The 17131-nt window shown below is 44.8% G+C and overlaps 1 protein-coding gene across 1 annotated transcript in view; it reads left to right on the top strand.

The window, feature by feature from the left end:
- Nucleotides 1-17131, top strand: part of KYNU (kynureninase) — a 129910-nt gene that overhangs the window by 40039 nt on the left and 72740 nt on the right. Inside the window, exon 5 of the mRNA XM_073647244.1 lies at nt 15139-15200. Coding sequence (XP_073503345.1) covers nt 15139-15200 — 62 coding nt within the window. The remainder of the gene's footprint in view (nt 1-15138; nt 15201-17131) is intronic.

The following is a 17131-nucleotide window of genomic DNA, read 5'->3' as shown; positions in this document are numbered from 1 at the left end:
CATTGACCCTGCTGCTGCTGATCGCAGCACCGGCAGGGATCTATGATGAGGGCAGCGCTCAGCACCCGGCTCTTGGGAACAGCGCTAACTGTACACTGATTCCCAAGCGCCGGTACGTGTCACACGGATGACACACAGGTGGACACGGATATCTCCAGTCCCGTAAATATCAGAACATGTGAAAGAGCCCTAATATACACACGCAGATACACATACTCACAGAAATGGGGACAAGTACACACGCAGGCAAGCACACACAGAAATGCACACGCAGTCATGCTCAGACACACTCAGACAATCACACACAAAAATGCAGACACACAGGGAAGTACGCACACGTGTGAAGACATATATACACACGTAGACATGCATGCACTCAAATACATACACACAAACACATGCAGGCATATACAGTACACACACGCAAGCAGGCATATACACACACACTGTACACACACGCAAGCAGGCATATACACACACACTGTACACACACAGGCATATACACACACACTGTACACACACAGGCATATACACACACACACAGGCAGGCATATATACACACAGGCAGGCATATATACACACACACATGCAGGCATATACACACACACACACATGCAGGCATATACACACACACACACACATGCAGGCATATACACACACACATACACGCAGGCATATACACACACAGGCATATACATACACACACACAGCCATATACACACACACACACATGCAGGCATATACACACACACACACATGCAGGCATATACACACACACACATGCAGGCATATACACACACACATGCAGGCATATACACACACACAGCCATATACACACACACACATGCAGGCATATACACACACACATGCAGGCATACACACACACACATGCAGGCATATACACACACATACACACACATGCAGGCATATACACACACAGGCATATACATACACACACAGCCATATACACACACACGCACACATGCAGGCATATACACACACACATGCAGGCATATACACACACATGCAGGCATATACACACACACAGCTATATACACACACACATGCAAGCATATACACACACACACATGCAGGCATATACACACACACACACACACAGCCATATACACACACACATGCAAGCATATACACACACACACATGCAGGCATATACACACACACACAGCCATGTACACACACACATGCAGGCATATACACACACACACATGCAGGCATATACACACACACACACAGCCATATATACACACACACACATGCAGGCATATACACACACAGCCATATACACACACACACACATGCAGGCATATACACACACACACACATGCAGGCATATACACACACACACACACACATGCAGGCATATACAGTACACACACACACACATGCAGGCATATATACACACAGCCATATACACACACACATGCAGGCATATACACACACAGCCATACACACACACATGCAGGCATACATACACACACACACACACAGGCATATACACACACTGTACACACACACATATACACACACAGCCATATACACACACACACACACATGCAGGGATATACACACACACACACACACAGCCATATACACACACAGCCATATACACACACACACACACATGCAGGCATATACACACACAGCCATATACACACACACACACACACACACACACATGCAGGCATACACACACACACACACAGCCATATACACACACACATGCAGGCATACACACACATATACACACACACACACACACACACACACACACATGCAGGCATATACACACACACACACACAGCCATATAACTCACCAATAAAAACGTTATTGAATATCTGGCACAGTGCTCTTGATATGAAATTGAAGCAGTGAGAGCTGTAGGACTGCAGCCTTGTTTCCAATTCCAGGCCAGGCCACATTCCACATATCCAGCCCCGGAGCCGGTATAAAAAAGCCCAGAGTCAGAGCAGGAGAGAAGGGGGCGGTGCCACCACCTGGTCGGGAGCCGGTATTACTACAGGGGAGCAGGCCAGAGCAGATATGGAGCCGGGATGGGACCGTATCAGAAGCCCGGGAGCAGGGAGAGCAGAGCGAGACATCAGCTTCGGTGGCGCCGGCGTATCATAGGACGGCCCCGGAGCAGAGAGAGCACTGCAGAGCGCGGGCGCGCGTATCAGAGGCCAGGAGAGAGCGGCGTCAGCGTCACCACAGTCTGCCAGCCAGCGGGAAAGCAGAGCGCATTGCGTGTCACCGCCCAGAAAGAATCCATCCTCTTAGTGTCAGAGACTCACGTGGTAAGTATGCTGCATGCACGTCACTGCAGGCCCGCTGTCACCAATGAATGTGCCGTGCGCGCGACGCTACATTTGATTCAGCTGAACTTTTAAAGGGCTCACACTTTTAAAGGGCCCCCGCCACCAATTTTCTCACTCTCATATCGGGGCCCACCGGGAAATTTCCCGATTTCCCGCCAGGCCAGGCCGACCCTGTCCCCAGCTATAGTGGACTTTAAAGAGAAAATGCAGGCAATGTTCAGACTGTACCCTGTGAGCCCTGGACAAAAAGTGGAGATATTGATTGGTCAGCTAGGGGGCGCTGCACTAAGGGAAGTTAAGTCTTGGCCTCCCAGTATAAAGAAAACTCCTGAACAGATACTAGACAGGTTAGGGGTTACATTTGAGACCAGAACCCTGTCACAGTTAAAGATGACATTCTTTAGGAAAAGACAACAGTCCCATGAATCTTTAAGAGATTTTGCCCTCAGTTTACGGGAAGCCTAGTGTGTCCTTAACCAAGCTGATCCCACTGAAGCTGTTAATGCTGATCAAATTTTAAAGGAACAATTTACTGAGGGAGTCATGTCTGATACTACCAGGTTACAATTGAGAATGCTCGCACTACAACACCCTGATAGAGATTTTCTGGATTTTAAAGAATCTGCCATAAAAATATTGAGTCCAAGGGATAAAGGGTTGAACGACCAAGAAAGTTCTGTGTTTGCCCCTGCCAAACCTGTTGTTGTTCAGTGTGCTCCCCAACAGGTAGAAGGCTCTACTGAAGAGATACGTAATCAAATTGCAGAAGTAACCAAAAGTCTTTCACTCCTATGCAAAGAAGTAAAGGCATTGAAGCATCCAACCCCCAGTCAAGAAAATCCTCCTTTTATCCAGAATGTCCCACCCTACAATCCCAGAGACAACTACTACCGGACAGATTGACCTACCAACAGATTTGATTCCTTAGGTCGACTGATTTGTAGCAGATGCAACCGTAGTGGTCACATAGAAAGAGAATGTCGGTCTTTAAACTGGAATTTCCTGAGGCCAAGGACCGACCCTCAGGAGAAGAATGCATAGGTCCAGATGACCCTGACTGGGGCTTGAAATATGTTGGCTATCGCCGCATAATTCCGATCACAAGAGATGGTATCCCTTTTCCAGCACTACTTGACACTGGATCGCAAATTATGACAATCCAACTACCACAATATATGCGCTATTGGAAAACAGACCATCTAGCGAAAATTACCTCGGCTGACCTTAACATTATAGCTAGTAACGGACAACCTCATCCTCAAGTGGGCTACTGGACAGCTACTTTTAAAATTGGCAGAACTGAACTACCTGACCAAGGCCTTAATGTAGTCGATACAGGAGAAGATGATTTCCCACCTGTAGTTTTAGGGATGAATGTACTACAAAATTGTTTTGACAAACTTATTGAAGGCATGAATTACGCTCTTAATGCTGCATCCCCCATGAAGAAGAGAACCATTCAGAAAACACTCCGCATACTCGCTAGTCATTAGAAATTCACTAATTCAAAAGGGGAGATTGGCCCTGCCAGGATAATGGATTCCAGGCCTATAATCCTGAAACCTCGTACAGAAACTATGGTGTGGTGCAAAACCAAGATGGGTCTAAAGGGTCAGGACTATGAAGTTCTAGTTGAACCAAATGAACACAAAGATGATACAGTCATTATAGCTACAAGAGGTTTGGCTACTGTAACTCAAGGTCGAGTACCAGTGCTTCTCATAAATTGCGGGGACAAAGCTGTGACCCTGCATAAATATATCACTGTAGCAAAACAGTAGACTCAATTTTCAGGATATCCTTAAAGAGTCCCAATGTTCTATCCAAGTGAAACCTTCCCCAAGTGCAGAAACTGAAAAGAAGTGGTGGCACAAATTCGACATAGGCACTGAAGAGACCCCCCTTGAGCAAAAAGATGGAGTACTTAGCTCAGGTCCAAGATGACAAAGAAAAAGTTATAGCTTATGCCATTAGATCCCCCCGGCCAACCGAGAAAAATGATCAGAACTACAGTTCGTTTAACTTGGAATTCCTTGCATTAGAGTGGGTCGTCACTGAAAAATTTAAGTATTACTTGGCTGCAACCCCCTTCATGGTTTTCACCGACAATAACCCATTGTCCCAGTTACGGACTGCTAAACTTGGAGCCCTTGAGCAGAGATGGGCCTCTCGCCTGGCCAACTACCAATTTATCCTGAAGTACTGAGCAGGCCGATCAAATGCCAATGCTGATGCCTTGTCCAGGTTGCCCACAACAGAAACACCCCGTTATGACGAAGACGAGTGGGAAGAAGTAGAAATGCCTACCTTCTACTCCTATGTCGCCAAACAGAATGTGCAGAGAGTCAAAAGAAACCCAGTTTCAGAACCTAGCCCCAAATCCACGGTGCGTCAAGATTGTCTGAAATCCAGAAGGAGAGCAGAACTTTCAGAACTCTACGGAAGTTACTAAACTCTAGACCCCAAAAACTGCGCGTGGGCTACAAACAATCAGACCCAGAACTTTGTCGATTATGGGGACAGAAAAAACATCTGCCGTTCCACAAAGGAGTTCTTATACGACGCAACGTGAACCCTCACACTCACGAGAGAGTGTTTCAAGTAGTCGTACCCAGACAAGATGCCAGGCTCATCCTAGAGGCCTACCACAACCAATCAGGACACTTTGGCTGCCAAAAGACTGAGATGACCATCCGAGAACGCTTCTATTGGATACGAATGCGCCAAGACATTGAGAAATGGTACAGAGAATGTGTTTCATGTACTCTAAGTAGCCGAGAAGGTATGGAACAAAGAGTCCCGCTGCATCCCATTGAAACTCACCATCCTCTGGAGCTTGTTGCTCTTGACCATGTGAAACTGCAACCCAGTCATACTGGATACCTCTATGCTCTGACCATTATCGACCACTACACTAAATTTGTTGTGGCTGTGCCTGTCAGAGATCAGACGGCCTGGACCACTGGCACAGTATTTTGGAAACATTTTGTAAAGCCTTATGAATACCCCGAGCAGATCCTGACAGATCAAGGTCCCACATTTCAGTCTGAGTTATTCCAAGAATTGTGTGCACTCTGTGGCTGCAAGAAACTTCGCACAACTGCGTACCATCCCCAATGCAATGGACTATGTGAAAGGATGAATAAAACTTTGATAGACATGTTAAAGAATGTTCCAACCAAAGAAAGACAAGAATTGCCTGAGTTGCTCCAAGAGTTAACTTGCTTGTATAACAACACCACCCACTGCTCCACCGGTTACACTCCATATTACCTGATGTTTGGCTGTCCTTTGAAACTGCCTGAAGATTTTCAGCTAAATGTTCAAGTGGAAAATCATCCTAATTCCCTAACACAGTCAGATAGGGTTGTAGACCGCCAAAGACGTCTCGAAGAAGCTAATGAAATTGTGGAAGACCAAATGAATGCTGTCCGCCAAAGGCAGGAGGGTGATTTCAATGCAAGGGCCAAGGCGGATCCCTTACAAATAGGAGACAGAGTTTGGGCTAAAAAGAACCACCGCTCCCACAAACTGGATGACCAGTGGGAATCATACCCTTACGTCATCACCAGTATCCCGTTCCCAGGGGTGGAAGTGTACAAAATTGTCAGAGAGTACACTCAGCAAGAAAAGGTGGTCCATCGTAGCCAGATCAAGATTTAAATACCCCTGGAAGTTCCAGTCCCGCCAATTTCTAACCCTATTGCACCAGAATAGACTTCTCAAACCCCCCACCCGTTTGTTTGGCTTCATGCACCCTGTCTTCAGTTTGTGGTGCCAGTGCCTCATTCTCCGTTAGAGGATTCGGACATAGCTCCTGCATCCACCCAAGAAGAAAGGGAAGTGCCTGCTCTGCGGAGATCCGAACGAGCGACCAAGGGACAGTTACCCGCTCGTTACCAGGACTAGTTGGTCACTACTTATCTAAATGGGAGAGACTTTGCATGTGTGGCTCCGATAGAGACGTATTTGTAGTACATAATAAGAGAGACTCCATTGCTTATGAGAGCCTTATTACTGCCATACTGTTTCCTAGCCTTCCCAAAAACAGCTGGTGCAGAAAGTTTCTTTATGGTCTGTGTGCCCCGACTGCACCTGGGGACGAAGCAAAGAAGTTATAACGGGTTAGCTGTTATCCCATTCCCCACTTAGTGGGGGTTGTTCTTGCAAGAACATACTCCAGGAGTAAAAGGACTCTTTTATTACGTTTACATGTTGTTTTACCTTTGTTGTTTTACCTTTGTATTCAGATGTTGCATAGTTTTATGTTTCTTCACAGGTACTCAAGGAACCAAGAATATTTTAAACAACAGTATGGACTGAATATGTATACATGTATGCTGTTTCATTTTGTTTTACAGATGCGGATGTGTCGGGGACGACACACTTCAAGAGGGGAGACATGTGGTTTCCCACAAAGTGGCCATTTCTATGGGATACCGGATATATAGTGTGTTTCATGTAAATGCTGCTTTTTTGTGTAAACTGTGCATTTTAAATACATCGTGAGACCTGCTGACAGGCAGCACAAAAAGGGTTAATCTCCCTCTCACAGGCTTGATCATGTGACCCAGCCTCTGTTTAATATGCAGAAGCTTCTGGAAAAAAACGCCTCTTGTCAGTCAGCCAATGACTGCAGCTCTAACAGTCACATGGGAGTGGGAGGAGCTAAATCCTGTGAGGTAGTTAAGGGTTGAAGTGGCAGTTGGTGGTCAGACATTTTGAGAAGAGGAAGCCATTTTGTAGGTGAAGGAGTTACCTACCTTCTCCCTGACTGCTGCGTTTAAAAAGGGGCGAACACAATAAAGGGAACTGATAGTCTTCATATTAGGAAGATTACAATTGCACCTCTAGGAGGAAGAATTACCTCAGGGCAGAAACAGAGCACAGTGCTGAGGGAAATATTCAGATTTGATGACACCAGAGGTTACCAAGATCTGCCTGTCTGCAGGTACACAGCAGTCTGCAGCCGTGAGAGTAATCCTGTACCTCAGTTCCCTATCGTTTGTGAATAAGAATTTGCCCCATTATCCTCTGTAAAGAGACTTCTGTTTAAGTTCTTAAGGCTTCTTTATGACTGGGGCACGGGTGCACAGACTACTACCACCATCATCACCCTCTACCTGGAGGCATTTACTGGAAAAACATTATATCGTGGAGTTTGATGTGGGTGTGTAATTGGAGGAGAGAGGACTCTTCTGACAGAAAACTGGCCACAGCGAGATACATTGTATGCTGCGAGGAGTACAGCACACTGCCATACACCACATGAGATTACCACATAAGCACATTGAATGCATGGATTTTGTAGGAAAGCATATTGTGTACTTTCTAGTCATCATGGCTTAACTTCATGCATAAAGATTTGTGAAGGGGGAATTGTCTATGTTGATTGCAGACTCGGTGGATGATGAGATCAATGCGGGATAATCAGCTCTTGCTGCATTGACTCCAGACTACTTGAGCCATCATCTTTTGTCTTCGAGACTAGCCCGGTGACCATTTTCAAAGAAAGAGACAGATTTGTGGATGGTATGTCTCCAACCCTCATGGTTATCAGCTAGGACAGGCCATTGACTAGGGTCAATATGGCAGGCATCTAGAGAGTTCTTCAGGATGTCCTTGTATATCTTCATTGGTACACCTTTGTCATGGTAGTTCGTGGCGAGTTCATCATAAAATGCAATTCTGGGTAGGCAATGATCTTTCATCCTGGAGATGTGCCTTGCCCAGCACAACTGCTTCTTTAGAAGTATGGCCTTGATGCTGGTAACTGCTGCCTGTTGAAGACCTGCAATGTTGATAGTGAAATCCTTCCAAACTTTTTGAAAGTGAGGATGATTAATGAGTAGAAAAGGCAGCAACGAGAGGTGGTGAGTTCTCCTTCAATGGAAGTCTTCAAACATAGGCTGGACAGACATCTGTCTGAGATGTTTTAGTGAATCCTGCATTGAGCAGGGGGTTGAACATGATGACCCTGCAGATCTCTTCCAACTCAACCTTTCTATGTTTTGAACTATATGAAGGATGGTATGGAGGCAGCACCAATGCAAGTGCCTGAGGAGTCGCAGGTGGTGGCAGTAGATAACCCTCATCTTGGACCCATACAGGAGGGTGAATAATATGATGGCATTGTACACACTGACTTTTATTCATTTCTTCACATGCTTGTTCCTCCAGACTCTTTTATACCGTCTACCAAATGCAATGTTTGCCTTTTGCTAATCTGGTATCAATCTCGTTGTCAACCTTGGCATCAAAGTAGAAGATGCATACTAAGTATCTGAACTGTTGAATTTCTTTTACTCTGAAGCACCAATGGTGATGTGTTGAGGGGCTAAGGTTCCTGAGTTGCTAGCTGATATAAAAAATATTTGTCTTCTTCATACTAATTTTTAGTCTAAAGCGTTTGGCAGCTTTTGTAAAACAAGATGTTATACGCTGAAGATCTGCTTCTGTATGGGAGACAAGGGCAGCATCATCGGCAAAGAGTATCTCTCAGATGAGTTCTTTCATGGACTTGTCAATTAGTCACTTCAGGTAGAATAGATTACCATCAGTGTAGTATCGGATGTAGAGTCTGTCCAAATCTTCAAGGTCTATTGTGGTCCTTTTAAGCATAATACTAAAGAAAATTATAAAAAGAATTGTTGCAAGTATGCAGTCTTGTTTTACTCCATTTTTTATTGGGATGGGTTCTCAAAGATCATGGGTGTTTATGACTTGACCAAGCTGACCTTCATGTAACTGGATGATCATGTCAAGAAACTTTGGAGGACATTTTAATCGTTCCATGATGTGCTCAACCGTTTCCTACTCACTGTGTCGAATGCTTTGGTGAGGTTGACAAATGATACATACAGTCTCTTATTTTGTTCCCTGCATTTCTCTTGAAGCTGCCTGTATAAAAAAAGCATGTCAATGTTACTCATGTTTGCAATAAAGCCACATTTTCGCTTTGAGAGCAATTCTTCCCTGATGGTGGGAAAGAGACTGGTTACGCGTATTCTTGTTAAGATTTTTTCCTGCAATGGAAGGTAGGGTTATCCAGTTAGGCTTTTCTCCTTTGTTTTTATATAGGATGACAATTTTGAATGTCTTGTAATAGTTTGCCTTGTTCCCAGAAGCAGGCAAAGAGTTTACAAAGCTTTGTATTTAGCGCCAAGCTTTAGATATCAGGTGGAATTTCATCAACTCCTGCAGACTTACCCCTTTTCAGTTGGCTAAAGGCCTTAATAGTTTCTTCAAGGGTGAGGAATGGATCTCATCCAATTCCATTTTCATTGCAGTGGAATGATATGGATTTTTAAATCTTTTTTTTTGACAGTGTGTTTGTAGTATAAAAAAGTCTATAAATGTTTAGTCCATCAGTTCAGGATGGATTCCTTCGCTGTGAGCTGACTGTGACTTTCTGTACTGTGCAGAGGACTTCGGACTTGATGCAAAGGACCATAATTTGCCTTCAGGACTTCATAAAACTCTCTGTAGTCACCAATGTCTGCACAAAGTTGAATTTTTTTGTGCCAGGCTGGCACATCGGTTGTTCCAGAACACACAAACCTTGTTCTGGAGAATGGTGCATACAAGTCAGAAAGCTGCAACCTCATCAAGACAAGATGGTTGAACTAGGTGTGCTTGGTGGATAGATCTTTACTTTGATAACTATTGTTAGGTCTCCTTGTTGATTTGTCCAGCAACTCTTTGTTCTTCTTTGAGAAGAACCCTAGGACTTCTATGGAAGTCTGGAAGTTGCTGGCTTTTAAGTGTTTCCAGAATGCTTCTGGGGAGGAGTCTGTGGGACAACTGAGATCCAGAAGTCTGGACTGAAGGTTTGCCAGAAAGCTGGTTTTCAGCCCAGCTGACTGGATTTTGACATATGGAAATTCTTTCTTTTGATGCCCCTCCTTGCTCTTTGACTTGCAATCTGAGTTTAATATCAGTCAAAACGGTGGTCAGTGTGACATTTTGCACTGGGCATCACTTTGGTGTGTAGGACATCTCATAGGTCTATCTAGTGCACTAAAGTATAGTCTATGAGGTGCCAGTCTTTCTATCTAGGATGCATCCAAGTTTTCTTCAGGCTGTCTTTCTGCTGGAAGATGGTGTTAGTGATGGCAAATTGCTGCTCTGTGCATAAATCTAGCAAAAGTCGACCATTATTGTTGCATTTTCCAAAGCCATATTTGCCAAGTACTTCTTTCCAGGTCATCAAATTTTTGCCTACTCTGGAGTTATAGTCACCAAGGATTACAACCATATCATCAACAGGTGCATCATGGTTAGTCTATGCAAGATAGCATAGGACTTGTCCTTGTCTCCAGGGTCAGCTTGTTCCATAGAGGGAGGTACATGGAGATGATGCAGTCAGAATGTTCTGTTTGCAAGTTGTCAAGTGTGGAGGCAATGGAGTGGTTAACCATGAAGCCAACCCCTTAAAGGCTTCTCTCAAACTTTTGCTTGCCTGACCAATATAGAGTGTAGCATGTCAATGAACCTGAAGGCTGCCTTCCTCTGAGAGCTAGACTTCACTGAGGGCAGCAATGTTAACATCCAGCCTCGATAGTTTATGGGCGACTAGAGCAAAGCGTCATTTTAGGCAATTGTTGTTTGCTGTGCCAAACATGGTTCTGATGTTCCAGCATGCCAGTTTTAATCTAAATACAACTTGTGAAGCAGGTGCAAGCCATTTTGTCTTTGCCATTTTGAAAGATGCCCGTTAATTGCGGCTAGCCAACTGGGGATAGGAAGTGGGAACAACTTTTGGCAAGGCTACTTTTTCTAGAAACCTCTCTGAATGTGGTGCAACAATGCTGTCACTGGAGAGGGCTGCTTGGCTGTCCAGAGTGTGGCTGGGTGATGCTGTCATTGCCATATCAACATGAGACAACCAATATCCTTGACTGCTTGCATGAAAACTTGGGACTGCAGCTATCAGTGAACATCTTCCACCTGACGTTTTTCCCCTTACTTGTTAACGTTGGACTTGGTATGTATCGTGATATATGCCCTACAGGCCAGGTCAGCGCAGTGAAGTTATTAGGTGAGGTACATTGACACAATATTGGCACCACCCTTTATGACGCGCCCCCTGGGCCGTGGGGTACTCGGTGCCGGGCCGGTCGTTGCTAGGGGAGATGTCACAGTGGCGGTGACCCAGTCCGTGACCCAGGGCGGTCAATCAAAAGGGGGATTATTTACAGGGGATTTATAGTCTTTATATATAGTTTGTGACACCACCTGTGGTATGCGGCTATATGGAGCTGCCGCTGCGGAGCAGGTCCTCTGGAGTGGGTGTAAATGCAGCAGAGTTGGTTTAGCTCTCCACAGGTAGAGCTTAGCTCCAGGGCAGTGTAGATGTTGTAGATGTTGCTGGGCGTTGTAGTGCAGTGTAGTGCAGGGAGTGATGGCGCAGCAATAATTCACAGAGACAGTGGGGTGTAGTCTTCAGAGTTTACTCACAGTTGTTAAGTTCCTCAGGTTGCACTGTACAGATTACAGCCTCCCACATCGCGCTGCGTTTACCAGGCAGGGGTTCAGCAATCCCTCAGGTAATTCCAGATCACTTAACGGGACCCCTTTCTGTGTGCCTTCCTCAGTCGTCTTCCTGCGCTGGCTCTCACCCTCCTGCTCTGCGCCTCACAATCAGTGTGCCAATCCGGTAGCCTCGGGTCTTGTCGGGCGACCTGCAGCCCCCTGGACCCTCTGTGGCCACCTTTTCAGCGATGTAATTGTGGCTGTGGCAACTGCACCCTAAAATTACAGAAGCCTCCGGTTTCTAGCTGAGCCTTGTAGTTCTCCACTAGTTTAGGGGCTGGTCCCCTCTGCGGCTTGATCCTTCCACACCTGGTAGATTCAGGCATACGGGTGGCCTCCAGCACTGCCCGTACCCCTAGGATCCCCTCGTTCCTCCTGGAGCCTTCCTTCCTGCTCCATTCTCCTTCCTCCTCTCCTTCTCAGTCTTGGGCCTCTCTGGCTAGGCTCTCCTCCTGAGCAGAGCTCCTGCTGAGCTCCTGCTCCCTTCAACTCTCCTCTCAGACTGAACTGCCTTCCCAAGATGGTTCCTCTATTTATATCACTTCCTTTCCTGTGCTCCCCTGAACTACGTCCTCCACCCACACCCACTACATAGTTCCACCCTTCAGCTAGGGACCAGGGACTGTGCGCTCCCTTACGAGCAATCTCGCCCTGCCCCCACTGAAGTGGAATGTGTTGGATGCAGGTGTTAGGGTCCCGGGCAGCACTCTATCCTTACCCGAGAGTGAGATACCACACCTCTGGGTGAGGTGCAGTATTTACACCAATAGTATACTCGTACTACATGGTGTCACATAAACACTTTATGTACCTCTGTACACTAGAGATGAGCGGATTGATTCGCGGGACTCCAGTCCAGCATCTAGGTCAGTGGCACTTTGCAGCTAGATGAGAAGCCTGCAAATCTCTTACCTTCTGACATTCCCGGGGTGGCATTTAATTTATCAGGACTGGATCAATGTCACTTGTGCGACGTGACGCATAGATGTCGCCTCACCAGCCCTGGCTATTTATATATATATATATATATATATATATATATATATATATATATATATATATGTATGTGTGTATGTATGTATGTGTGTGTGTGTGTGTGTGTGTGTGTGTGTATATATATATATATATAAGACGCGCCCCCTGGGCTGTGGGGTACTCGGTGCCGGGCCGGTCGGTGCAGGGGAAGTCACAGTGGCAGTGACCCGGTCCATGACCCAGGGCGGTCAATAAAAGGGGATTATAGTTTTTATAGTTTAATGTTCGTGACGCCACCTGTGGTATGCGGCTATATGGAGCCGCTGCTGTGGTGCAGATCCTCTGATGGTGACGCAGCAGAGTTGGGACAAGTCTCCACAGGCAGAGCTTAGCTCCAGGACAGGAATTGGTGATGTTACAGATGTTGCTGTGCAGTGTAGTGCAGGGGGATGGCGCAGATAATAACCAGTCCACAACTTAATGGCAGTTTCCTCTTATCTTTACTTGCGGTGGTTAGGCAGACCGGGGCACGGATATTAGCTTGTAGTAGAGGTCCGGGAGGCCTGGAAGCTAGTTGGAAATCCACATCGCCAGGTGAAGTTGTAGGCCTTCCCTTTGCGCTAATCTCATTGGCCCTGCTGCTTATAGCTGTGCTGTGGCCCTCGTCCCTGAGTAAAACGTCTTTGTGCTCACCCGTATGGCTGGCAGCTCGGGCCTTTCTGGAGTGTCGCTCCCACCTGGCGGTGCTGGGCCCTATGTGCTGCGGAGCCTCTGGGCGTCTGATGGGGCCAGGAGACCTGCAGTCTTCTGCCCTCCGGTTTCTGCTGCTGGGCCTTCAGTGCCCCACAACCTCAGACTCCGGTGTCCGGTTCTTCTATGCTCCTCTCTGGGGTGAGCTGCCGTGCAGCTCCACTCCCCAGGTCTTTCCTCTTCGCTGTCCTGTCTTCAACTCGTCTCACTAACTCTAACTAACAACGCCTCCAGATTCCAGTTGCTAAGGGGAGGAGCTCCCCTTGCTGGTCTGGAGCCAGGAAAGTGTTGCATGCTAGTATACCTGACTAGGGGACCCGTGCTTGCTTCCAGGCATGGCATCAACTCTTGTGAGGAAGGCAATGCCACTGTGGCAACCGGACCCCTGGGGTGCCACATATACAGTATATATATATTATACTAGAGAGGAGCGGATAAATTTGCAGGCCTCTGCCTCAATGACACCTGGCCACTAGACAAGAGGCCCATAAATCTCATACCTTCCAGTGTCCCTGGCGCATCTTTTGATTAGCCAGGGCTGGTGAGACATCCTCTGTGCATCACGTTGCACTTATGATGTTGCACCAGCCCTGACAATTCAAATGCCATCCTGAGATGCCTGAAGGTAAGAGATTCATGGACTTTTAGTCTAGCTGCCGGGTGCCACTGACCTGGACACTGGACCAGAGTAGCGTGATTCGATTCTCTCATCTTATATATATACAGTAGGTGAAATAAGTATTGAACACATTACCAATTTTTTAAGTAAATATATTTTTAAAGAAGCTATTGACATGAAATTCTCACCAGATGTCGGTAACAACCTATGCAATCCACATAATTATTATAAAATATTATATATAAAATTATATATAAAATATACTGCATATGCAATAAGTGGCAATATATATTCATTGACATCTGTGAAGAGACAACTGCGCATGTGTAGGATTTTAGAAAAGCTTGGGCGTGGATGATGACAAACTTGACTTCTGGGTACAGGTTCTCCAACCCCTTGACTTTACCACAGTAATTTGCTCATGTCATGGGCAACATTTAAACATTTTTTTATCAAGATTAGACCACCAATGGGGCTAGGAAACATTACTGCAGAAAGTACTAGTGCGGCACAGGATGGTAGTAAAGACTGAACGGCATATCACTGCACACCATGATATATTGTAATATAATCAGAACCTTGTTATTATACGTGCCTCCATCTTGCCGTTGTCTTTGATTGGAATTCCTATTTCCATGTGTTCAGCTTTGAAATGCAATTTGTATGAATTCAGCTGGAAAATAATGATAGCCATAAATCAGCTTCTCGTTCACTGCGACTACTTCATTATCTTCTTATTCAGATCACCAAATGAGAGAAATAAATAGACTCTCGCTTTTATTCGGGTGGAACATTCAAATTGTGTTTACTTTCCCAGATTATGGAAAGTCATCTTCTCATTCACCGTAGAATATTTTTTTTTCGTGCTAACCGAAATTATTGGACAAAAAAATTGCTGAGAGTTCTTTCATATTTTATTGCAGGTGCCAAAGCCGGAGAGGTGGCGTTAATGAATGGACTAACTGTTAATTTGCATCTTCAGATGGTGAGTCCTTTCTCCTGAGCTCGGGTTTGTCTACTTTCTATTGCAGATTTCCCTTATCTCCTATGCATGTTCACACAAGGAACAGCATTACTTTCTCTTTCAAGAAATTCTTTTCTTGTAAATCATGAAGATGTGGAACAATAATCGTCTCCAGCCATTCTCGGAAACAGCTGCTTTTGAGATTTTTCATACCCCAGCAAGTTTTCTCTGATACTGAAGCCATTTTGCATACAATCCAAGTTTTTACAAATAGCTTTTAAAAATTTTTCCATTTTCTCTGCTACTGAGCCTCACCTCCCAAAATTGCAAAACAAATCTCAAAGCACAATCGTTAACAATCCCGAAAAGTAGGAAGAATGGGAAGCATTTAAGGAAACCAGGATGGATGAACACAGAACTTAAACACATGCTAAAAAGAAAGAAAGAAATGTTTATTAAATGGAAAGAGGGAGGCATATCTAAAGAAGATTATAATGCAGTCTGCAGATCCTGCAGGGCACGTATCAGGTTAGCTAAAGCTGACAATGAATTAAGGCTTGCAAGAGATGTCAAAAGCAATAAAAAAGGATTTTGGGGGTATGTCAAAAGTACAAGAAAAGTCAAAGATGCTATAGGATTTTTACAGGATGAAAATGGAGAAATGGTAAGAGAGGATGTTGAGAAGGCCGAACTTTTTAATTCCTATTTTGCATCTGTTTTCTCTCAGAAAGAAAATGTAACATCAACTGATCTTCACTGTCCTTTTAAAGGACTAGAGGAATCCAAGTTATCTGTAAACAGAAAGATTGTGAGGGAATATTAGCTAACATAAATGAGTTCAAGTCTCCAGGTCCAGATGAATTACACCCCAGAGTACTGAAGGAGATCGTAGAAGAAATTTTAGAACCACTCTCCATAATCTTTGAAAATTCTTGGAGAACAGGAGAAGTCCCAGAAGACTGGAGAAGAGCAAATGTTGTTCCTATCTTCAAAAAGGGGAAGAAGGTGGACCCAGGGAACTATAGGCCGGTGAGTCTGACTTCTATACCAGGAAAGATCTTTGAACAAATTATTAAACAACATGTATGTAAGTACATGGATAAGAATGAAGTGATTAACCAGAGTCAGCATGGGTTTGTAACTAACAAGTCATGTCAGACTAACTTAATTTCCTTCTGTGACAGAATCACTGACTGGGTGGATCAGGGAAATGCTGTAGATATAGTATATCTTGACTTCAGAAAAGCATTTGACAAAGTATCTCACACCATCCTTATTGAAAAAATGACCAAGTATGCAATGGACCAGGCAACTGTTAGGTGGATTCATAACTGGCTTAGTGATCGGACTCAAAGGGTGGTTGTAAATGGCTTCACATCCAGCTGGATGAATGTCTCAAGTGGGGTACCACAGGGCTCCGTCCTGGGACCTGTATTGTTCAACATCTTTATCAATGATTTAGATGAAGGAATTGAGGGTAAACTGATTAAATTTGCTGATGACACAAAGCTAGGAGGGATAGCTAATACTAGAGAAGAGAGAGAGAGGATTCAAAAAAACCTAAATAAACTGGAGCAGTGGGCAGCAACCAACAGAATGGTTTTTAACAGGGAAAAATTCAAAGTACTACATCTGGGCAATAAAAATGAAAAAAGCATATACAGAATGGGAGGAATAGAGCTAAGCAACAGTACATGTGAAAAAGACTTAGGTATACTAATAGATCATAGACTGAACATGAGTCAACAGTGTGATGTAGCAGCAAAAAAGGCAAATACAATTCTGGGATGTATTAACAGAAGCATACAGTCTAGATCACGTGAAGTCATTATCGGTCTTTACTCCTTTTTGGTCAGACCTCATCTGGAATACTGTGTACAGTTTTGGGCACCACATTTTAAAAAAGACATAGACAAACTGGAGCAAGTTCAGAGAAGAGCGACCAGAATGGT

Source organism: Phyllobates terribilis, unplaced genomic scaffold, assembly GCF_046119375.1.
Source record: "Phyllobates terribilis strain yellow unplaced genomic scaffold, ASM4611937v1 Scaffold_9__5_contigs__length_417890890, whole genome shotgun sequence".
NCBI classification, from domain to species: Eukaryota; Metazoa; Chordata; class Amphibia; order Anura; family Dendrobatidae; genus Phyllobates; species Phyllobates terribilis.
This window is presented reverse-complemented; position numbering and strand designations above follow the sequence as displayed.